The sequence below is a fragment of the Siphateles boraxobius genome, unplaced genomic scaffold (genome assembly GCF_051911475.1).
Source record: "Siphateles boraxobius isolate OS27281-9 unplaced genomic scaffold, OSU_SipBor_1 65, whole genome shotgun sequence".
Lineage (NCBI taxonomy): Eukaryota > Metazoa > Chordata > Actinopteri > Cypriniformes > Leuciscidae > Siphateles > Siphateles boraxobius.
Window position 1 is genome coordinate 9600218 of NW_027509192.1, and position 26351 is coordinate 9626568.

The window sequence follows — 26351 nt, forward strand, 5'->3', positions numbered from 1 at the left end:
TAGCTCGGTGGCTGGTATGGGACACTTGTTGCACACTGCAGTAAGCAGGATCGATATTAGAATTTCATATTAATAAAAACTGGATGACTTGTGTTCCTAAATTAAATGCAATTAATTAAAAAATATATTTTATGGTGGAGAAAATGCTAGATTACTGTACGGTACGCAAGGCATTGGTACGTTACTAGCGGTAAATCAAGAAATCGAGATTCAAACAATAAGACTAACTGTGTTAAGCTATATAACAATAATTAGTTTTCTGTCAATAAAAGTATCAAAACAGTTGCTCACCTGTCTAATAAAATGCACATTAAAGCATATTATAACATATTAAAGCGTATTTGGTGTTTCCTTCCTTTCTACGGAAATCAAGGGTAACGCAGATAAGACATCATTGAGGGGCAAAGCAATGACATTGTCCGTTACACATTAGTTAAAATAGCTGATTTCTCTGCATTTAAAACTTGTTGGAAACATTTGGGATAATGTAAGTACACAAGTCAACAAAATATCTAACATTATTTTAGTGGTTTTTGGTGATTTTCATCCAAAAATCTCACATATTGTGCCTTTAAAAAGACCATTAAAGTAATTATCAGAAAGTATTATAAATTATATTTAATATATCATTGTACATGATGAAAGTGCTCTATACACTCTATAAAGCCCTTAAACAATACTAACACAAGTTGCCCAAAATTTCTTTGGACTTTGACGGTCCGTGTTGCATCTACACAAGAAGCGAGTGCCCTAGTTTCTTCTGGTAATCCTAGTACTGTGATTTGGCAATGCCGAATAATTCTGCTGTTAAGCATTTTAAAGCCTCTTTTATCGCGGATGTGTCACTGAATCTCAGACAGCCACCTGGGTAAAGGGTGTGGCAACGGCACAATGCCCCAGCATTTTGTGATTTTATGCCTTATTTGCATGGCAAAATACAAAGTTCTTTGGTTCACGGAACTCAAAAATAGTAACATCTGATAACTTGCACAATTAGTTGGCAGTCCACAAATGGAACATAAATGAAGCAGCATATGCAAAATAATCTTCATTATTTTATAAAAAATCTTGCACACATTACATTAGAAATTTAAGTATACATTAGACTTTAAGTTTGTGCATTGTGAAAAGAGCACATTGGGTAAGATGTGGGCTAAGGAGGAACCAAGTTTTAAAGAAAGAAAAGGGTACGAGAAGATTGTTGGTGCTGTACCACTGTTTCCTGGGGAGCCAGAAAACTCCAGCCTAAACCTAAGCCAACTATGAGATCATGCCACCACACAGACCGTTCATTAGCATTTGAAGCCACATCTTTGTGCTTCTGAATAAGGGCTGGATGTTTTTCAACACTGACGAGATTCAGCATCTCTGTGCCATTTAACCACAACGTCCTGGTGCCACAAAGACTTCTTATCATTATTAACATAATATGGCCAATAGGCAGAAAGAAAATAACAATTAAGCATTAGACCTAAGAAAATTGTAAGTTCTTTTTTATAAAAGCAATCTTTTATTATATTGAGTAAAGCACATACCCAGCACATTAGCCGTTCCAACAAAGGAAAATGTCATGATACAGCAAGTGATGGAAAAATACACATGCTCATATGTTAGTAACAGGTTTGAACTGCAATACAGAGGCTTGATTATGAAACAGTATAAATGCTAAACATCTTCTGAGAGAACATGGGTTTGTTCTATGAGTCAGCATCTCCTCTAAAATGTCAGTGTTTCCTTGGTCCTTTAACCAGATGATTCATAGACAGCGACTTGAAAATTAGCAACTGACAGTTGAGGTTGAGGTTTCAACCTTTTTTTTAAATTATATACAGTATGTCTAATAATAACATTTGATAGTATGTAAATAGATCTTGAGTATTCATTTTGCCATTTTTAAAATCAAATATAAATAAGGTAATTTTAATGGAAATCATGTGCAATGTTTCATGCAAAATTCATTTGACATTAGAGTAAGGTTTCATATGACTAATAACAACAAGGCTTTTAGAAGTTACCAAATATGTTGTATTTAGGCCTGCCTATTATAAATCTTTTTTGTTCTAAACATTATTCAGCCTTTTGAAGAGATCCTATTACAAATCTTCCCAGCTGTAGTGACTGTAAATCATGTCAAATGTTGTCCATTGAACCTCAGCCATGACTGCCCATCTATAAGTTGATAATGATTAAAATGCTAGTGGTGATAAATTAGCAATTTCCAAAAAATAATCCAAACAATCTTTTATCTCTTTTATACACACCTATTTGGAATACTTGAGTGTTGAGCACTAAAGTATTTTTTGTATCATGAGAACTAAAGTATATATTTGGCCATTGGCTATTGTCCATTGTGGCAACATACCACTGCTACTTTTTTCTCTATCTCGTATCGCTCATGGTCTCTTATCTTGGGACTTTAAACAGTTATTACTACTGACTACACAAAACAGTAGACAATTAAAATCTTGACCATAAAACTATGCAAAAATTGTTCAGAAAAACAAGGAAGGAACTAAAAAGAAACATAAAGAACTTAGAACTATGTAAGTTATAACCTTAACATCGAAGACAACATGTTATGTTGTTGTTAAATATGTTATGGACTAATTGATCATATTAGTACATATAAAAAGTAACTTGAATGGAGATTAATAATAATAACAATATTTAAATGTATTTATTAATATTGTTGCTCTCTTTTGTCTCGTTGCTAGGGGGGTTGATTTTTCTATGTTGTAATTAACTATTTTTAAAGTTTTAAAATAATCTACAAAATAATTTGGTATAATTCAGTATTTCTTTATTGGGTCAGCAGCAATCTAATAAAGCAAATAGTGTATAGTCAGACAGTCATTATCAAATAATAGATCCAAATTAATTCCTGATGTCTAGGTTTTTATTTTATGTTAATGACCGACTCCCTGTACGGTATCTCTTTACATATTGGCTGTCAATGTCTCATTTCCATGCATGTAGTAAATCCAAGATTTATTACTGAGCTCAAGCTTATATTTAACTCACAGCTTACACAGATTCTATAGCTCCACATTTCCAATATCCTGCCGCACTGTGCAAAAGAAACACCATTTAAACAGAAAATCTCCTAAGGCAATCTGTACGATTAGCAAATAAAAAGGTAAAAGATCTTAAAACAGAACACGCAACAATAATTGGCCAATTTAGACCACAGTGATTCAGCAGCAGTGGAGGAATTCTCACTGCAGCACTACATAGGAAAGAGAAGGTGATCCTCCCACACTAAATTTACAAGCTCCCAGGGATAATGGCAATTTGTGCACTCACCTACATACCCGCCAACACAAACGCCTTCAAAAGAATGAATAAAAGACTGAAATATTTCACCAAAAGGTGATTTTGGAGCAAATGTGACAGCCTTACGTCATACCACCTCGCCATGACAGCGAGCAGTTCATCACATCTAGTTTTCTGCACATTTAACTTGTCTATGCATGTGTGCATGGCTGATCAACTGTACCTTCATCAAGACTGTTCAAATTCCCTCTATGTTGAATGCAACTTTAATATAAACTTAATGTGCATGTGGCATGAGCTGTTACATAACGATCTGCCAATATACATTTAAATAGGGTAATGAGCTGACTTAGTATAAATACTGAGAGTAAACAAGTAAATTAGAATTGGATGGTTTATTTTGATGTCAGCAAAGCAAAGGTTACGGTTAAATGTTTGAGACAAAAAACATATGGACAAAATTGCATGCCTTTCTAAGAGATTGTCTTTTAATTAAAAGTGCTACAATCCACAGACGGGCACCTCTTGCCACTTAGGCCGTGTCCCTTTCCGCTGAGTAATCCACCACTGAGAGTTTGTTTGTCTCAACTGACCGTTCCTAAATCCTGAAAGATTATCCAGTAAGTCCAAAGTTGAATTGCTAATATTTTCTAGGTTGGACCATTTGTGTTGTCCATGGAAACTATAATCAGTAGGTCTAAAACTGCTGTTCCTTTTTTCCCCAGCATTTTCCAATGACAAACGGAACAAAGTCACTTTGGTAAAGCCCTAGAACACATTCACCCTTGTCTTCAAAGTTTTCAATGGCCCATTTTTACTCTGTGGCAGATGGACGTGCCCTTCAGTGTCCTAACACTAATGATATCATGAAAGCTTAATGATAGATCTTCCTAAGCCTAATAACCTAACACACTGTCACAAAACATTTCAATGAATTAAGATTATATACTGAAGGAACGTCCATCTCATATTATAAATAAAAGAAAAGCAGGTCCACTCTGCACCTCTACCAGCTTTAGGCTACAAACAGTAGCAATGGAACAATGACTCAGCAGCTAATGCTGTTAGACCCACTGATGTCAGTGGGTGTTTCTCTATGTAAGAATCCCACCCAGACAGCTGTGCCAGAAAGGAGAACCAATGAAGCACTGAATCATTCCAGAACTGTGAAATGACAAACAAATGTATTTAAAATAGTCCAGTATTTCCACAAAAGCTAACAATAATTTAGAATATCAACTCTTCATGGTATCAATTAGATTTATTTTAGTTCAAGCAGGTCTAATTTAGTTCCCTGATGTTGTTTGTACTGGTATGATGCTCTTAATCAAGAGCAGAACAGTGGAATATATGAATACAGTAGATTCAAATGTTAGCTGTGCCAAATGAGGCAAAGAGTCATTCTGTGAGTTTAATTAGCCTCCACAATGATATTCAAACACGGAACGAGTCATCAATTTAGTCATTATTTTTCTTGAATGGTCCTTAAGCGGCTAGATGTGCAAACGTATTGCAAACAGAACGAGAGAGAAAGAGGGAAAGAGAGAAAGAGTCACAGACAGCAACGCTGAGTCACAGAGCAGCAAACAAATCAGAGGCTGCGTCTCAAAACCTACTGACAAGCTAGAAAATATTTATGGTCATAATAGTCAAATGGCACATTGTCTAAGTAGGCAGCTTGGTGGTAGGATTATTGTTTATGAATGTATCAAGATTTTATGGGATATGTATTCCAGTAAATTAAAAGAAGGGTGATGACTGTATAACTGTTATGAAAACCTGCTGAGCCGCTTACATAGACAGCATTTTTGTGCATTATAAGGTGTGTGGAATGTTGTTGAGGAAGGCAACTAACTAGATTTTGAGATAGAGCCAATATGATGCATTATTTCGATTTTAAATTGATTCCAATTGACAAACGAATGAGTCTTTTGAGTCGGTTATTTTTATTGAATCAAACACACAAAGCACATCCAGTGTAGTTCAATTCCCGAACTGATGACTTTTGAGCCAGTTTGTTTTAGTGAATCAAAACATACTGTGAATAGTGAAGTCCAATTCCAGAACGAATGACTTGAGTCGATTCTTTTTAGTGAATCAAAACATACACAGGTTCTTACGAGCCGACTCTTTAATGTATTCATATGACTCATTAATGAACCGCAAGTTTTGTATTCATAACTAGATATTATGTCATCATAAACTAATAACGGTGTTGTGTTGTTATACAGTAGGGCTAATGGGACAAAAACAGTTAATTTAGTGCCAGTTGTATTGCAATCTGTGGTAGCCTAGGCTAGCTATTTTTGGAATGAACTGAATGAACTCGTTTTTTTATGTAATAGCCTAAATAGGTTATTTAGGAAAAATATTTGCATTTAATGCCTCCAAAATATATTAAAAAAATTAGTAAAAAAGATTATGTAAACAAATCTTTCGCAGAATGACTGTGGAAATCTGAAACGATCTCATATCATCTGACTGCAGCAAAAATAATAATAGCCTAATAATAATAATTTTTTGTCCAAATATTTCTTCCACAAAAGTACTAAAAGAATCGTTAGTGAATTGAAATCATTTAAATAATTTCCTCAACTTTAACGTTCAGATTGCGCTTTAAAACTTTTGAGAATATTATTCACAGACAAAGACTACCACGTTTAGCATCTTAACACAATAGACGTGAGTCATGCTACAAATAATGATTTGAGGTAATCACTTGCACAAGCACAAAATTAAAACAACTTTAAATAGCAACGGTCAAATACACAGAATTTCACAACCTGTTAAACAGCCAAATAAAACAGATCTTCAAAGCAACAAAGTTAGTCTGTCCGCGCGAGCTCTCACCCAACCTCCGTCCATCACCTTAAATTAATCCAGTTAGTTGGATAAAGCACAGGATGGTGTTCATCGTACACTCTGCCCCCAGACATATGTCGCAATTACAGGTAGATTCAAAACGACTGTCTGGGTGTTTAATTAGCCTACCTAATTCTTTCGCCGTCACTGAACGCGTCAAAAACGCATTATTTTGCGCATGTCGCGCGCGCTATAAGCCCCGATTAACCGAACAAAGTCATAAATAATGTAAAGAAGAATACACATATGCGGTCAAATAAGGACACGCACCCTCCAAGACATCACAGTCTCATAAAGCAAAGTGTCAGACTGTTTGTAGCTGCTCGCATCGCAAGACTATTTGTCCCGGCCACTGCGACACTGCGTAAAAGTCACGCCAGTCACCGCATCGCATGCTAGAACGCTGTCTCAGTAGTCTGCATGACAGAAAGTGATACATACCGTGTACTGATGCGGGCCACTTTAACAGTGCGTCGTGTGTCTCGCGACTGATGAGTGTTCTGGAGAGCAGTTACTGCTGTGTGTGTGGGAGGGGCCGGGGAGTGTGTGAGGCTGGCAGATTTGGGTTCTCGAGCAGAGCAGGATGGTTGCAGCAACTCTGGCTGCAGCCACCCGCCGATTAAACTACAGATGCAGCTACAGTCTGAAGAAGAGGGGCAGGCGGGGAGGGGGAGGAGGGGGAGTTATACTTTCAATGCACCACAAGTAACCCTTTCATGTCTTGTCTGGTCTGGTCTATTATATTACATCATATTATATTTATAATATTATATTTAGTATCTTTTGTTTGGTTCCTTTTCATGCATTTGTGGGTTCAGTCTCACTGATTTTCTTTGTTTTATTGGTGGTTTGTTTTGGCTGCTGCAAGCTCTTTATAAAGCCTGAAATTGCAATATAAATGGCTGCATCACACACCCAGTCATGTGAAGTACATATGGTGGAATCCTTGAGGCGATGGGTTGCTCCATGTAGAATAAGGGTCAATTTACACAGGACATGTTTTTGCTTTCCATTGCACTGCTTTTCCTTTGTTTTTCTATGTAAACAACATGCGCTAGACAGATGTGTTTGACCGTTGCTCTTGCATCTAGTGTCTTTTGCAGCATTTCACATGACACAGTGTTCTAAAAAATGGCGCAGTTAAGTTATTGAAGTTATTGCACCTTTTTTCCCATTACACTGCAACGTAATGCTTTTTTCAATACAAAATGGTTTGTGTGTGAATGGCCACTGATACAGTAGTATGTTTGGAGGCTTCATCTCATGTGAGTGTGCATCATTTTTAAGATATTTCTGTTCTTTTTTTTTCATGTGTGAAATATAAAAAAGTGCCTTTATTATAAGAGAACTGAATTTTGGTGCAGAGTGTTTTCTGTGCACCTTCTGTTCAATTTCCTCACTGTCGAACAATCCACATTATTTTGATCAGTTTTTAAGGTGTAATTGACAGTCAAATCAGCACAGATAATCAGAAAAGGCTCAATTTATGAAGGTTCACTGTCTTAATCTATTCTTCATTTATATGGGTAGTGATTGTGAAATGCATGATTTCCTCTCTAGCTCTGTCCCTCAGAGCATTTTATTCATTCTTGTAATTAATTAATGAATCATGTTGTTTTCCACCTTAACATGCACTGGAAACCAGTGCAGCAATCTAATGATTTATTAAAAACATCATAAAGACAAAGTATGCTAAAATCAGTGCCAGGTAACTTTTATGCTATGGTTTTGTGCTTTGACTCAAACAGAATATGCAGTGTTATCAGTATCCAAATCATAAATTATTGAGCAGCCTCAATTATGCATGTCTGGCCTTCCACTACTCTTTAGGATGTCAGCACAAACTATATGAATGAATGGCTCTAAATCACTATTATATTACGTCTTTTTGAAGAAGAAAAAAAATTCTCAGTAAGTTTAATATAGTATACACTATATTGTTCAAAAGTTCGGAGTCAGTAAGTTTTTAAATATTTTTCTTTTATGCTCACCAAGGCTGCATTTATTTGATCAAAATACAGTAAAACTGTAATATTGTGAAATATTATTACAATATAAAATAAATGTTTTCTGTTATTATTTTTTAAAGTGAAATGTAATTTATTCCCGTGATGCAAAGCTGAATTTTCAGTATCATTAATCCAGTCTTCAGTGTCACATGATCCTTCAGAATTCTAATATGATTTTTTTGTGTGTATAACATTATATATGCCTGAGTTCGTTCTGCTAGTTTGTTCCAATGGTTACATAGAGTAATCACAGAACTAAGAACAGGTGAGGAACTGTCTGTGTATTTAAACCCTCTGTTCATGGTTCTGTGTCGTTTCAGTTTACGTGGTTGTTTATACTATTACTTCTTGTGATTCTCAAGCGTGTTTCCATTTGGATTTATTATTAAAGACCGTTTGTTTGTACTCCTTCGTCATCGTGCAGTCATTCCAATCACATTATGTGATTGGGGGGGGGATAAATCACATTATGAAATAAATTATTTTCTCCAAAACAAGCTGGCCATAATTATTGGCTACCTGTTATTAAATACTTTTTGAAACCTCCTTTTGCCAAGATAACAGCTCTGAGTGCTCTTCTTTAATGCCTGATGAGTTTGCAGAACAACTGACAAGAGATCAGAGACCATTCCTCCATACAGAATCCCTCCAGATCCTTCAGATTTACAAGTTCATGTTGGTGCTTCTTCTCTTCAATTCAGCTCTTTTCTATAGGGTTCAGTTTAGGGGACTGGGACGGGTCATGGCAGAAGCTTCATTTTGTGCTCAGTGACACATTTTTGTATTGATTTTGTTGTTTGTTTTGGACCGTTGTCCTGATGGAAGATCAAATGAACAAGATGGCCAGGACCTCCAGCAAAAAAATTCTGACCACCACTATAATCTGGAAGAATTTTCCACACTTTTATATTAACCAAAACAAGCGATTATTTCCAAGTTAAGGTTAGTAACAAAGCAGTAAATTCTGAGAAAGTCCGCCAGCTTCAGAGTGTTTTTTTCTTCTTCCAATGTACCAGTACTAACTCAATGTTCATCTATAATGTATGACAGCCCTCTCTATGGCCAGCTCACTAAAAAACATTTTCACAAGAAATCCACTCTGAAACTAGTCTGGCTCCGCCCTCCCACGTATTTCCGCACAATTATCATTTTTCTTCAGTACATCATCCGGGTTTGCGGTATATTCGCGGGTTTTCTCCAGCCAATTTTTTACCGGTCCAATCAGCGAACAGAGGGAGTGCCTGAGAACGATGATGTTGAGGTTGTGCGCTAGTTAGCGATTGGTTATGGCAGATCCAGAGTGGCTCTGGGCAGATCCGATAGTTTTAAACTTCAAGAAAGTTAACACTTGTCAATGGGGAGTGGCCAGACTCTCAGTACAAATGAAATATACGAGAGTCTGGTAGGACCAGGCTACTCTGAAATATGATCGTGGTGACATTCATAATATTAAATATTTTTAAAAAAGGCCTAAGACTGCATAGGCAAAATGTTTCCAAATCAAAATTTAAATCAAAATCTGTCTAATCAGTTTGAGTGTTTGTTTTGTTCCTCATTTCAGTGCCCGTGCGGAGCCACGAACGTCTCACTGGCCTTTGTATCAGTCAAAAACAAAAGCCCACTGAAGATTGCTCAAACAATTGAGGGGGATTGTGTTTGTCCAGGGTTTACAAATATAGTACTGACCAGAACTGGATAAATTGATTTTCAGAGATGGATAATATTTGGTGAATTTATTTACATCAATGTATGTGTGTGATTTTTTATTTTTTTGGTTTCAAGAGCAGCAGCTCTTTCCTAAGCCGTTTAGACTTTACATAAGCAAACTTCAAAATTGCTTTAATATGTTCAGAGGTATGAAGTTTTGGCTCAGGGCCTTAATTATCAGTCTGTCTGAAAGTCATGTGATCGTTCACTTCCCCCTCAGCATCAGTGAAATTCATAATTATGGCTCAGTGCTTGTATTATAAATAGGTCCTGCTTGAGGCTTCAGCTCTACTGTACCAATTTCCTTTGTGTGTATCCTGGGAGGAAAAGGAAAGAGTCAAATGTGGACCATAAACTTGTACATTGAGGTCATTGTTGGACTCACAGTGACACTATTACAGAAAATGACTCCTTTTACCCCCCTTTTAAACCGTGAAAGTAAAGATTTTGTCTATGCATGCAAACTTTACATCAGCAACATAAGCATAACACTCTTTAAAGGTGTTTGGGGTTGTAAAGAATTGCTTTGAGGGTTTCCAACTCACAGGAGACATACAAACTAGCAAATAAATCCCTGATAATAGAATCAGACACCATGAGAGGGAATGTCTGGGTCAGACTCTGGGTATAGCGCCGGATAGGTGCTGTTAACCAGGGCACTCGCAGAAGTGATAGACATGGTTGAGGGGTCAAGGATTGGCTGGTTACTTCACTACGATGTCTTTGTGATGAATGGGAAAGCTAACAGACAGCTCTCTCCAGGTATTCCAGACGTTTTGAGCAAGTCTAAGGTGAGCTTGTGAATAAGACAGGCCAGACATATCAGAAAATTCTTCTCCAGACCATTACTTTCCAGCCTGCAGACAATCAGTCTTCTTAACCATTGACTCATAAAGCATAACGGTGGTTGAAACGTCTCATTTGGCCTCTATAATAGGATATTCGAGGGGATGAAGCCTGACAGCAGTTAATGTGGGATATGGTCACAGTTTAATAGAAACCAATTATGGCAGAATCTGGCATTAAAAAAAAATCACAGTAAAAACAATTACTTTAATTTTACTGTAGGCCATTATGTCATTTATCAGACTACATTAGATATCATAAATCCATACAGTGTCATTATATAAATAGGGGAGCAAGAGTTGTTGCTTTCATTGTGTGCATATAGTACTTCTCTCCTGATAAAGTTCATTAGCTCCTCACATCGGCACTCACCTTGGCTCATGCCAAGATGCAGGTCACCATGGAAACATAGTAGAAGAAGAGAGGAGGAGGTTGAGTGACTCAGTAAAAATGAAAACACTGATCATCGCCCTGAACCTCCCCATCAGCCGCAGTTTTAGAAACTAAACCTCAAGACACTGTGGCTCTGACTGATCGAGCTCATTTCTGCTGTGAGACGGAAGGGACTGAAGTTATACATGCTGATGTTTTCGCTTTTATATAATCTGGGAGATTGTTGATGCCTCGTTTCCTTGGTTCTGTCAGACATTGAAGGGATCAGTCCTGTTACGCAGCACCTTTTAAACTCTATAACCTTTAAAATATGAATATGCTTGTGTTGTAAGGAAAGTATTAAAAAAAGGCATAACAATTTAATAATATGCTAAAAGCTTAACAAACACTTAAAAGCTAAGGTGTGTGGGCGTGTGTGTGTGTGTGTGTGTGTGTGTGTGTGTGTGTGTGTGTGTGTGTGTGTGTGTGTGTGTGTGTGTGTGTGTGTGTGTGTGTGTGTGTGTGTATAAATAAATATATAAAGTTATTCATTGTGAGAAATACAGTTAATTAACTTTTTTTTAAATTTACATTTGAATAACGTAAATGTGTGTGTGTGTGTGTGTGTGTGTGTGTGTGTGTGTGTGTGTGTGTGTGTGTGTGTGTGTGTGTGTGTGTGTGTGTGTGTGTGTGTGTGTGTGTGTGCGCGCGTATAATCTGTTCTCCATTATTTACAATATCCATTAGATGGCAGCAGCTAATCATTTTATATTTATGAACAGGATGGGAAAGGACTGAGGACACAATAAAAAAACATGCAATATATCCTTAATTCAACTTCATGTGCTTATCTGGCCAAACATTTTTAGCAAAATATCCATCAGTCCTAGACAAAGCAATTAATTTAGCCAATACTTTATTTTCCATTTTGTTACCAATCAGAATAGAAACAAATCTATTTGTGCCCTAGGACAGCCACTGAATTCCCATTAGCTTGAATGTAATTGATCTATGCTAAGGTGCATGCTGAATATGATAGGGTACAATCAATACTGTGGTCTCATTTGAACCATCAACCCGGGAGCCTTGTGTCTGACAGGCCTTGAGCCACAGAAAAGCACAATCTGAGACATCAACCTTTAGTGGCTGTTAACCTTGTATCACCCCACAGACCAGTCATCACAATCTAATCTAAGCACACATCATGCCCTTCAGCAGGGTCAGAGGGCGTCTCTCCACCTCCCAAGCAACATTTGATCATTTTTTGGCATTGCAGTTTATTAGTGGTGCTCTTTTGTTCTAACCCTAGTAAGCAATAAACTTCGGATAATTCATATACTGTGCTACAGACATGTATCTACCTCAGATAGTGTAGCTTATTAAGAAGTGTGCTATTACTATTCTAGACTGTCAGAATTATGATTTTTGCTGAACCTCCAATAAAATGAACAAAAAACTTTTCTTTTTTTTTTTTGAAAATTAGAAAACACATTGCAAATCTATCACAGAAAAGGGGGCAACAAGTGACTGTCTTTGTGTTTGAATCACAGAATCATTCTTTCAAGCAACTTGTTCAAACACTGATTAATTCAGGAAAAAAACAAGTCTGTGGCTGCGTCCGAAATCGCATACTCTCTTGAGTAGGTACCTATTTAGAATAAGTTCTTACTTCACGACCGCTAAAAAAGTATGTTCTATATAGTACTAGTTTATAGTTTTTCGCCTAATATATAGTAGGGATGCGGTTTCGAATGCAGACACTGTCTTTGTGAGTGAATCAAAGAATTTTTCTTTCAAGCGATGTTCAAACACTGATTCATTCAGGAACAAAACAAGTGTGTATGAGCAAGTCATTGAATCATACACTCAACTGATTAATTCAAAACCACATTCATTTAGGAATGAAACAGCCCTGTTGTGTATTGCTATAGGAGAAGTGCAACAGTTCTGTTATGGCTTCATTTCAAACATCAAGAGCTTTTGTTCTCCACAGACCTTATTTCAGACATTTAACTAAGAGCGTTTGAACACCTATAGATCATTTGTTTTGTTCCGAAACAGGGACTTAATTTGTTACAATGTTGCATTTTCTACTTGGTTTGGTTCGCTTTCATAAGGCAACCTTTAAAGAGTACCAAAATGTGTTCACGCAAGTTACATGCGAGTAACTGTCCTCTTACTGGTCAACGTTTCCTCTTCGTCATCCATCAAGATGATTGACAAGTTTGCTCCATGAGCTTATTGTGGCTTTATTTGTAACTGTCGAGACACACGCAAACACTGTACGAATGTAGCCGTCATTCCCGCTGTTAAATTATATACTACATTCGTATTAATGCTGCAGCAAATTCAAACGCGCTCTCTCTCTGAATTTCCCAGTGCTGTCTAGAGGTTAACAGTGTCAAGACACACGCAAACACCATACGAATGTTATAATGCAGCTAGAGCAGGAATCAAGGCTTCATCGGGACAGCATTATTGCACGAAGAAGCCCAATTACACAACATTCTAAGATGAAGAGGTGCTCTTTTGGTTTTCAACTGTGATAACTAATGTGCTCACTCACAGAATCAGACCCTACTGCTTTTATATAGTACATTTCCCGTTATGAATTGGTTCGTTGGTCCGTTGGGTCGGATTGCTTTCACACTTCAAGCGAACCGCCCCAGAGTTCGTTTGCAACCGGCCCCGAGACCACCATGTTCAGGCAGTCTCGAAGCGATTGTTTTGGTGCGAATATGAGCGCGATTGCCGTGTTCATATACATATACCTAAACGAACCCAACCAAGGGAGAAAACGCACCAGGTTCAGAAACAAACGCTCAGGTGTGAAAGCACCCTTAAAAAAACATTGACTTCAGGATGATGGAACGGGAAGTACTAAAACTAGTTTCCTGGTTTTGGCCTACAGAAAAACATAATTCCTGTAGCACACTCTGATTATAATTTATTCAATACTGACTGTGATTATGTGATTGCTGTCAAGTGCCTATATATTCGGAAATTTGGTGATTACCAAATTATATAGCCATTTACATTAAATTTGTCTCCAGGTACTGTATAATTCATCCCATCAACAGCAGCTTAAGGTTTGAAATGGTTACTCAAGCACTTTCTCAGCTGTTAGGAAATGAATAGCATGCTAGCCTTATATCATTTTTATACCGAAACTGATTGTGCCTCAGCTCAAGCCCCGTCCCACCCCACACACACACACACACACACACTGCAGCAGTCAAGCAGGGCTCTGCAGCTCCTCTCCTCCTGACACAGCTCTTTGATTAGCACTGTGCCAGGCAGCACCCGTGCAAACACACATGCTGACTGTCTGCATGTGGTGCATGCTATCTGTGAGCTTGCTGTAAGCAAGAACACTGCAGTGACCTTGGGCTGGCAGTATGTGAATCAATAGCTTGATTCCCAACTTTTCATTGAAAATATTTATTTATGTGTGTCATTAATAAATGAAAAGAAATGTATGTCTTAACCATGTAATTGTTCATTTAGCTTTGAGCTTTATCTTTTTATACAGTTTATCTTCATGTATATACACTTCTGACTTAATTTGCCTTCAACACTGCGGTAGGATCTAGATGTCACCCTTTCAATCAGACTGACCTCTGACCTCAGCTGAGAACTGGGCGGAATGTCTGGTTATGAAAAGTTGTAGTTGTTGGTCCAGGTCACATTCTGACACATTGATGTCCCAGGATCGGATACCTGCAGGTACAGATAGAAATGTGGCATGATCAATATGAGTGCAGTACTTAAAGATTAGCTACATGTGCAATGTTAATCCACACCCTCATTTTACATCTTTCTTTCATATATCATCCATCTTTCTTTTACAATTCATTATTATATTATATTATTATAACAATTTGTGTTGAAAAATTAAAATAGATTTCCTTAAATTTTCTTATGTATATCAGTCCATTTTATTCATTACAAACTAATACATTACTTCATATTTTATATTACTTAATATATTATAACAGTTAGAGTAAAAATGTTAGTTCAGAAATGAATATGCATTTTATTTTTTTATTATATTTATAATATTAATAATCTAGTTGTAATTTTAATCATATAAATATTTAAATTAATTTATTTTCAGTTTCTTATTACTCAATTTCTTTATTTCTTCATCAATTACAGTTCAAATAAACGTTCTGTTTGTATTCAGATTTAAATTCGATATTTCAACCCCGTATTGTGTCATGTTTAGAATATTCATTGAGTATTACATAAGATCCCAAATGTTCAGATGTCTCTTAAGCTCCAACTGTGCTGAACTTCAAAGTGTAAATTGGAGAATTAGGGAATGAAATGAACTCCGTGACGCTTAACTCTCCTCGGCTGTGTCCTTCCTCATCTCTTCTTCATACAGATGAAGGGCTGTTTCCCACAGATTCTAAACACTGCAGTGTTTGTCCTCAGAAATGCTGTGTCATTGGGATTTAAAACAGGTAATGACCGCAGAGATGAACGGATACTTCTATTTTCTCAGAATAAGATTTACACAGTGTATAGAAACACAACATTTCTTACAGTATTGATTTTATTCTCATCGATATGCTAATTGCTTATTAAATGTTTGTCAGGAAGAATGGGAGGTTTCTTAAATGTCCAAACATTAGAGAATGCTGCACAATTGAAAATGTACCGTTTTGTAAATTGTAAATGTGTTTGCATTTGGTTGTTACTTTTCTTCTTCTTTTTTGACATGTAAAGGCCAAGTATTGTAACTCATACTGAGAATTTGTCCTCAGCCATTTAAACCATCCAAGACAGTACAAACACATTAGGAGTAATGAACACACACACAGCAAACCGTGGACACACACACACTCAGAGCATTTTTGCTGTGGCGCCCAGAGAGCAATTAGGGGTTATGTGCCATGCTCAAGGGCACCTCAGCCATTTCCTGTCAGTATTGAGAATCGAACCTGCAACCTTAGGGTTACCAGCCTGACTCTCTAACCAATAGGCCCACAGACATGTTCCTCAGGTTTGTGCCGCTGGTAGCTCTGATTTGTAACTTCAGTCTATATAACTTATAGACTTTTGAGCGGTTTTACACTCAAAAGTTAAGCTTCATGTTCATTGGAAGAAATGCTAGTAGTACTAGCTAGCAGCTAGTAATTTAGCAAAGCCAAAAGTTGCCATATAAACATATTTTAGAGTAGGCTACTAAAGCAAAGGAGTTACGATTTGAAAAAAACAGCAATCAGTAGATGAGTTCTGCCATATGATGAAAACACTTATCTTTGTACTATTAAATTTGATGTATTTTCTGTAGACTATAGTTACCAGTGATGCGGAGGTTGATCCAAAATGAGCGGGTGCCTGCGGTCACCCAAGGTTACGAGTCATCCAAAAATATTTTTAATGATATTCGGTTCGCGGTCGGGTCGTTTGAAATAAAGATTCTAATTAAACCTTTGCAATATAGCCTAGTACTAGACACAATTTTCTATGAATTACATAGGCCTACACTTTATTGGCTGAATAACTGGCACGAAGATGACACACAAGCTCAGTATGCCTGTTCGTGGTCAGTCAATAGCCGCGTGTGGTGTCCAAGTTTGTAAATAAAGACTGGCAGTGCCAATAAATGGCAGTGTCTGATATATTTGTATAGCGATTTATTCAGGAGTGCCTCGAGGCATGATTTTGGCCTCGGTGCTTGCGCTGGCCAGTGGAAAAGCGGCTAATGGGTGAAGATAGCATGAAGAATACTACATTCGCGAGATGGACGTATGTGCATTAGGCTACTCTATTTGTTCTGTGTTGCCTTTCTAAACAGTTAGGCTATGTTTATGTGGTATTTTTCATCACGCAATCATGTTTTTGATGCGGTGGTGTTTGATGCGGTTCATGTAACAACATGATGAGGGTGGCTTTATCGGCGCTGCCGATAAAGCACCTAAAAGCTGTCACAAAGAACCGGCAAAAGCAATGAATGATTATGAATATGTCAAATATAGCAAGAAGACATTTTAATTGTTTATTAATAAAGATGAAGTTGACATTGCTGCCTCGCGATCTTCGCAGTATAAATGCGCCAGAGAGAAATGCACATTTCATACAGATAGGCTAAGCAGAGAGCAGTCCGTTTTCTTTCGTTTTGAAATGTTCTGTTAACAAGTAGACATTTCAATATAGATTGAAATATATTTTTCAGGTCTGTGAAGTAGGCTACCTTATACGCCGAGTTTCGGTTAATTTATGAGACGTGCTCGCGCAGGCGCCTCCGTGTCGTGATCTATTGTCTGCTATATTTACTTCTTATTTATTAAATCCAGGTAATTGGTTGAAAAAAATATTGATTAAATAAAATAAATAATAATAGAATAAAACATAACATAAGACATAAGAATAAAGAATAACTGTCACGTCCTTACATTGTTTTTTCATCATAAATGCAATACGAAAAATAAAATAAAGTGAATATTTTATGTTCTGTGGTGGGCCAACCCCTCTTCATCCGGTGGGTAGTATTACTTTTAATTTGCGCAGTGTAATTCACAGAATTACAAAAAATATTTTGCCCTCCTAAAAGTTAAATATTTGTTTTGTCACACATGAATGTGTGTGTATTTCCCTCATATAAATATAAAACGCATGTGTAGACTGATATTTTTCTAATGTCTGGACTCCTTTAAGGGGTAGCCTATGGATAAACAGACGTTTCAATATATTGGTATGCTATTAAATGCATTTTCTGAGAATTTATAGCCTATTTCAAGTTTTGACTGCAAATCTCACTTCTATAATGCTGGAATTCCCCAATTTTAAATAATTTATCCTAAACTAGTTTTGTAGTGTAGGTCTACGTATTTTATAATGTTAACTTCAAAATTCAAATAATACTGATAATAATTTAAAGATGTGGTAGCATTGGATCTGGACGGGAAGGATAACTCTTGGAGGGGTGTGTCACGATCCTGCAGGTTTGTGGATCTGAGTGTCGCGATTTCGGTTTCATATCGCATATCGTTACAGCCTTAGAATGTTAAGTTCTACTAAGTACTGTAGCCTATATCTATTTTGGTGAAAGTAACTCAAAAGTAATACAGGATAATGTAACGCATTGCAATTCTGAGACAGTAATATTGTAAGGTAATTAATTACTTTTAAATAACAGTAACAAGTAATGTATAATGTATTACAGTTTGGAAGTAACTTGCACAACACTGACTACTTAAAAATAATGCGGGTCAGGAAGCGGGTCGGGTACAATATTTTCTTCTTTTTTTTTGCGGTCAGAGTTGCGGGCGGTTAGTTGAAAACGTCGGTCGGGTGCGGGTTGTGTATACATTGACCCGCGCATCACTGATAGTTACATGATATGTGCACAGTGAAAAAAATTCGACACTAAAATTGAAATGTTACATTTATTTGCTGATTTTAAATCAAAGTACTAGTGATTTTTGGCCACTTTGAATGTGATTACAGTCAGATGAATAAATCAGAGTTGAAAATCGTTAAATCATGCAAAAATTATGGAAATTCCTGTGACAACCTAAAAGGTTGGAAACAAATATGTTTTAAGAATTCTACAATAATACAGTGTTTCAATTGCTATGAAAATTCTATATCTAGCCTATCATACAACATCAAACTGTTAAATGTGACCCCGGATCACAAAACAAGTCACAAATAGCACGGGTATATTTGTGGAAATAGCCAACAATACATTGTATGGCAGGCTTAAGTCGGCTTGGCTCCCGACCTATGCCTGGTCAAATGTGGAAGTTTAACCGGATGTATCTCGGGAAGGAAGCCGAAATGGGGCTCCACACTATGGGGTTTCGGGGGGGGCCCCACACCGGGAGTATGCAGCCTTAGGTCGGCTTGGGGGCCCACTGGGTGACCCCTCCATGCCTGGAGTCTGGAGCTCCAACTCGGCTTGGGTCCCGAGTTTTGCGCGGTTAAAGCTGGACAGGAAGTGGCTCAAAGTATCGCAGAGCTGGACGGTCCCAGGGGCTCAGGACTGTGGGGAATATAGGGTCCCTCTGGGACCTCTCCATGCCCGGAATCTCAAGCCTTAACTCGGCTTGGCTCCCGAATTATGCCCGGTTATACATAAAGGACTTTTTCTCATTTGAATGAATGTGTGTAATTTGTAGGCCTGTATAAATATAGTTGTAAATTAAGTTTGTAAGTAAGGTAAGGTTAAAAGGTTAGTCAGGTAAAAGCACACAAAGAAATGTTACCATTAAACACTTTCAGAAAATGTATCAAAGTTTGCAAGTAGAGGGATTCCTCATTGAAACACATAAGGTGGGCTTAAACGGTTCCACAGTGAGTAATGGTGAAAAAAGACCATGTTTTCCTTTAAAGGGGTCATAAACTGGCTTTTTTAAAAAAATTATATTGTTGTCTGAGGTCAACTTATGACGTTCGCTTGGTTTTTACATTCAAAAACATCAAAATGAATAAGTAATAGGCTATTTTCTACCCTAGTTTTGAGCCTAGCTCAAAAACGCTCGGTTTTTATGGGCGTCTCGCATTGAAGACTTGGAAGTAAACGCCCACTGCTGTGAGGGGATAACAGTTTTGCATAATAATGAGTTTCAACTCACTCGTCAGTGCACGTGGGGGAAATTGTTTTGAAAACTTCCAATGTTGTAAAATGGCAACCGGAATGATTCGCCCATACATGTTCGACCCAGAGTCCGATCCCGAATCGCAGGACAATGAACCAACAACACCTCAAATACAACGGATACTTCAGCCTGTGACAGCGTGGTAAGTTATTGTTAATTGTTTATGCTACTTCTAATGTAGGCTATCTTTAATGTTTTTATAGAAATTTTACTCACATAAGTGTGTTGCACCATTCCTGTCGGATCCAATATAGAAGGCACAGCACCGTTTTTCAATCTTAATCGGTCTGCAAATCCTGTCTCGACCTGTGTCTTGTTTACAAAACAGTCCTCGGCGAAATGAAGCGAACAAACGGACAATGTTTTACCCACATCAGCTGGAACCTCATTAAAAATAAATTTTAACCATGCATTCCTATTGGAATCCAGAGGAAGCTTATGCAGCGACAGTCTTCTTCCACAACCAGGCACTGCACAATATTTAGTAAACGGCATGTTTACTGCTCGGTAGCTCGATCCGGTTTGTCATCACGAGGTAGGCCTATGTTATTTAGCTATGCCTGTAATGCGCGAATCGGTGGACGGGGCTAAACCGGCCGTGTTGAAGTAGGCGTTGATCTTCTTCTGCGGGGGTGGTGTTTTATCCTCTTTGACGTCATAGTTCCCCAGTTTGAAAAACGAGTCGTTTGCTGAGCCTGGTGTCAATAAAAGCATTTATTGGACTAACAAGGACGTTTTCAGTTCTGAAACTTACAGGATATTCTTATAATATGGTGACCTCTTAGATGTCAAAAGCTCAAGGAAAATTTGATTTCTCAGTTCATCACCCCTTTAAAAATGTAAGATATGTTTACAAATACATGCATGGAGCTTAAATATATTGTGGACTAAGTATCATATTAATTTTCATTGTGCCCACATTGAGAAATGTTAACTTTTTTTAATTCAATGTTAGCTTGTGTTGGCTATAGTTTGCATGCGTTTTGTTACACTGTGCCATTTAAGCCCATCTTTTAAAAAAAGTTAATTTATGAAAATAATATTCTCTACAAAACAATTTATTATATATTTATTTGTATGTAATGTAAAATTAATCACAAAACATTTATTGTTCGCAGTTCACGCGCTTAATTCAGTCTAGCCTTTCTGTAAGGCTTAATGGTTTGACCTAGAGATTAGAGATTTGAACCAAGCTATTTTTCCATTTAAAGGAAAATGATTTAAAATGATAAAGTACTATTTATTCATACACAAAAAACAATACATGTATCTCTTATTCGATATAATATCAATGTAGTTACCAAAGAAATGGCTGAAAATTGCAGAAATGTGTCGATTTCTGAAGGGTCCCGAAACACCAAAGTTTTGGGGTGACTTTGTGTGAGATCCCCTGAGACAGCATGCACATGGGTGGGGCTAACTCAACATTGCCAAATGTGATTGGTATGCAATAAAAAATGCCAGGGGAGTAACAAATCACTGGATTGGTTAAAATAATGAGCTGCATAAAATATTATTTTCTCTTTTTTTAATTTGACAATTTGAGTTGAATGTGGGCTTAAAGGGTACATGGGCTTAATGGGTACACTTACCCTAATATTGTCCTATCCTATCAGTTTAAAAAAATTGACCCATGTGACTGGTTTTGTGGTCCCCGGTCACAAATCTTCATGAAGATGATTCTATTGAATAATAGGCTGTGCACCTTTTCATTGACTCGTTTATACTTGAAAAGATAAACAACATCTGCTGTCATATTAATAACAGCCCCCTAAGTTTAAACATGTGCCAAAAACAATACACTGGTAAATAAACAACATTTGAAACAGCAATAATATCATAAGATCCCCGACCTTAAAAACTGCAGCTTCATCAGTTTCATCTAAAAATGCACAATTCATGGCGCAGTGCTCAGTGCAGTCACGCGAGGTCGCCGCAGTGTGCTGATCTTATGTTAGTCTCAACGGATATTATATCGCTCTCAGAACAAGTACAGAGCACAACAGATGTGTAATTATGTCCTTAATTATGCTCCATTGAACAAATTATATCTTTGGGAATGATTTGGAAATAGGCATTTGCAGCGTCGATTGGACTGAAGAAACGTCCATAATTAAATGTACACGCCCACCGCAGCAAAGTATGCAGTCTATAGCTGTAAACTTGCGTTAAATCAAGTTAGATGAAGTATGCAAGACATTTCTAAGATTTATTTTAGACAACATCCCATAATTAATTAATATAAATACAAGAATAAATACTCGTTATCTGGCATAATTCTCTATGAGTACATATTTAAACGTGTTTTGAATTCTGGAAGAAAAAGATATTAGGCATATTTAGTGTCAGAAGAGGCATGCTTTCGATAACAGAGGCTCACCGCGCTCTATGTGCTGTCTGGCGGCGTGCAGCTGATGCTCTGTCGCGATCTCACCGATCACGATGAGCATGTAAAAGTTTCCCTGGCGTGAGGTCGGGCCGCGGCGGCGGGGATGCTGAAACTGCTCCCGGTCCTCGTCCTCCTCCACCGCTGCCAGCGCACCTCGTCCTCGGGGCGGGATCTCCATGGAAACAACCCCTGGAGCCGACGCCAGGCCCGCAGTTATCTCCATGACAACTGCTGCCAGCTGCCCTGTCTGCAGAGTTAAGACCGGGATGGCTGCTGCTGACACCAGGCGAAACTAGACGCTGTTTACCTGCCTGTGATTGGACGAAAGACCATGCAGCTGTGTGATGTCACGCTCGACGCCAAAAAACGTAATATTAATCAGTTATTTAACTGTTGTTTAATCAACTGTTATTTAATAAGGTTTAATTATTCCTGGTGTTACAATGGACACTGGTTTTATACTGATTTAATTCAACATTCAACAATGAAAATTGTATATATTAAAGTATATATATATATATATATATATATATATATATATATATATATATATATATATATCCACTGTAGGCCAATATACTGTATAATATAAATGTTGAAAATGTTGATATAGATAACATTAACAGTAACAATTAGCAGTAGTTTTAAATAAAGTAATCAAATGTAAAATAACACTGGATAGTCTTCACTGTGTAAATTAAACAGATTAACTAAAGTTATTCAGTTCAGTTATTCAGTGATTTTTTTTCTTTGTCCTTTTCTTGTTTGATTATCATCAAAAACACAGACAGCAGCAGAAATTTTAGGTTGCTGTCACTAGCCTGATGCACTGACACATAGGCCTATGTGTTGTTTTTCTCTACTGTTTACGTTCTTAAGCCATAACCGATTATGTTAACTAGAATACTCCCCGATACCAAAGAGTATATAAGAACAAGAGGCGAAACTCTGATGCTTTTTTGGTAACAGCCACTAGGTTATTATATAAAAAAAAAAAAATAAAAAAAAATTACAAAGCAACTGATATTGCCATAGCGACAGCAAAAAGCTAGTGGATGGTTGATGGTAAGTCCGGCTCTTTTCAAAGAATCTGCTTTTAGAGCGGCTCGTTCGCGAACATCAACACTAGTGGACTGCCGAGTCGCTTTCACCCCAAAATGGCGGAAGCGTAGCGCTGCTGCTGGGCACTTTTGTTGCAATGGAACGTTCTATTGAGTTTCGCCTCTTGTTCTTCTATACTCTGCCGATACTGGCGTTTTTGACACAATTTTGTGTGAATTTGTCCGTTTCCTTTATTATTATTATTATTATTAATATTCTCAGTCAAAAGACAATGATGTGTGAAATAATACTAATAATAGACTGACTTAGGCCTACCTGCATAATAATCCCTTGAGATCTGCATGGCATGTAAATATATATATGATGGGGTTAATAGAACGTTAAGGGAACGTTCTGTGAACATTACGGGAAGGTTAGAGGAACGTTCTGCAAACCTAAAAAAAAAATATTTTTCTGTCACGAAACCTTTGGCTACCAAAAACAAGCGTTCTGGGAACCCAAACGTACGTTTGCAGAACGTTCTGGGAACCAAATATTGTTAGCTGGGGTTAAATGACAAAAAGTAATTAAAATACACCATGCAGAGAAAAGTGAATAGACACACGTAGGTCCGAGTGGTGTAAGGAATGACCTCTACATGTATTTTTCATTCATCCTTAAAGCTGCATACATCAGACATTTTCTAAATGTTAGTGTAAGGCAACTAACAATATAAAACAGAGAGAGAAAAGGAGGGAGGCGTGATGAAAATAAATAAATAAGAGCTTGGGCTTTCCCTCTGAAGGTGAGTTTGGGTGCAGAAGCACTTGTCTGGTCTTGGGCTGGATTTTCCTGTGAGTCAGCAGTCTGTTAGTCTAACAGAGATGAGCCTACCGCACTCTGCTGGACTTAATAGACAGGTGCAGTACTCACATTTCTGAATATTTTTGTAACAGTAATTGTTGTTTGTCATTTATTATAATGCATTTACAAATGAACAGACAGACTTCATATACAACATATCAGATACAATAAAGCAGTGCGTCAACAATTTTGTAACCTCAATGACTCCTTAATTGTTGTCTGATTCCTCAGCACCTCTGGGATTTAAAGTACAGACACTTTACTGACAAGTCCAAAATGTTGCTGTTTAGCCACTACTGCCCTAATTTAGATGCTGAGCTGATGAGCTGAAATGGATCTGGCAGTTTTTCACATAAGCTGGAGAGCAAATATCACAAATCCAGACGGCTGGTAGGATGACATTGCAGTCCTACTCTATGATCCATCAGGTAATGCTGGTATTTTTGGCTGCAATCTGCCATATTGGATAGTAACTAGGCTCACCCAGAATGCAAGCAGAAGGATTTGATCTAGGTAAGTCATGGAGTTTGTGCTTAAGGTCCAACATCAGTGAATCTCAACATCAGAGAAATTTGTATTTGAAATATAAAATATAATATAAAAATATAAATCATAACTGATTAATTTTAAGTTTATTTATAATGTTCATTGGCATATTTTCATATAATTTGTATTAAGTTCCAATAAAAATAATAATACATTTAAATAAAAATGGTAAAATATGTTACATATTATTTATATTGATTTATTTGACTGTTTGTCCATTTTGAATATTTATTGATGTATATTACATATAATTTATATTAAGTTCTATATTGTTGTAGCTGCAAGCTATTGGATAATAACTAAAAAGGCTCAGAATGCAAGCAGAAAGAAATTAGCAAAGCAAGTCATCTGAAGGTTGCGCTTGAAGTCCAAACCTGAATCTCAACATTAGTGGAATGAAAAAGTGCAAAAGTTGCTAAGAATTCCTAAACAATAACAATGTGTCAACTAAACACAGTGGCATATGCAGTTGAATCCTTTATTATTTTATTTTATTTTAAAGATAATTATTTTAAATATATCTTATTGTATGTTTTATGAAAATATTATTAAATAATAATTTAAAACTATTTGAATCTTATTTATTAATGTATTTTTAAAGCTGCAGTTCATAGTTTTTCCTCTTTGTCGCCGTCTCTGTTCGAAATCTGCAATCGCAGTTATTCGCGGAATTAGCTATCAACTTTATGTGGGTTGTGCCTCGGCACGACACAGCGCGGATGAATCCAATGTTTTGATGAGAATGTGCGGCTGTCAGTCATTGCGCCTGTGTGGATACTGTCATTACCACAACTATCAATAGGAATATTCAACTGCAGTAGCCACCGTTCAACCTGAAGAGGGCAGCACTCAGACATTTTTACACCATATATTGTAAAAATTTTAAACACTTTAAACCCAAATGTCAAAAAAATTTACTCGAATCAATGAACAGCATTTATGAAGCTCCATTCTTACAGATCATTAACTAAAAAAAGTTGCTTTAGTGTTTAGTTACCCTTTAACAACATCAGCATTGCATGACTACATTTAATGTGTATTAGGGCTAACTGTAGCTCAGTTTCCATTTCTGTGCAGTCTAATTTCTAATTGTCATACCAACAAATTAATGTTCCTTAGAACTCGTTCTCTTTGAAATACAAACACATCTATTTGTAATCAGATGCATATTTAAAACTGGAATATAATATAATTTTTACCTTTCAAAAGCCCTTCCGATATTTATCCTTGTATCCAAGTTTAATTATATTAAGTGCTGTGAGAGAAGGCTATAAATCTCCACCTCCAACATCCTCACACAATATAGCTCACTAGCCGGGACACCTTCTTTATGTGTACAGATGTGACATAATGAAGCAAAGACATGCTCGAATTTCCCGCAGAAATCCGCCAGTACCACTGGAATTAAAAACATTAGTACAAGCTTACCGTTTTGAATCGAGCAAAGGCATGCAGATAGTTTAGTACACTGGCTGGTTATGTACCTGCTTAAAAAAATATTTTGGATCATTTTTAACCCCAAAAAGTTACTATAAGCAGCTTTAAATATAGGCATTTGAATTATGTCAAATATATTTTATATTATATTTATTAATATACTTTACATGTATTTAATGTTGAGTTATTATGTTAAGCTTCACTAAAATTCCTAAGACCTATCAAACTGTATTAGATCTCATACCAAATTAGTTTTTTCTGAAATTGAACCTTATTAGTACTGAGCAAATAATTGAGCTCTGCCAATGTCAATTTCATACAAGAAGCATAAACTCCTACTGTCCTGATTAAGTGGCCATTCAATCAACCTCACAATCACCAAGTGATTAC

General features: G+C 36.9%; 1 protein-coding gene across 3 annotated transcripts in view; it reads right to left on the minus strand.

The window, feature by feature from the left end:
• Positions 1-22365, minus strand: part of map1ab (microtubule-associated protein 1Ab) — a 38781-nt gene extending 16416 nt beyond the window's left edge. The window contains exons 1-2 of one of the 3 annotated variants that reach the window (XM_077210778.1): positions 22065-22365; positions 14688-14789 (exon numbers count right to left, since the gene is read on the minus strand). In XM_077210778.1, coding sequence (XP_077066893.1) covers positions 14688-14789; positions 22065-22296 — 334 coding nt within the window. In that variant the 5' untranslated portion in view covers positions 22297-22365. Of the gene's footprint in view, positions 1-6576; positions 6758-14687; positions 14790-22064 lie in introns of those variants that run through there. The other 2 variants (XM_077210780.1, XM_077210779.1) reach the window with 2 other exon arrangements.
• Between the last annotated feature and the right edge of the window lie 3986 nt (positions 22366-26351).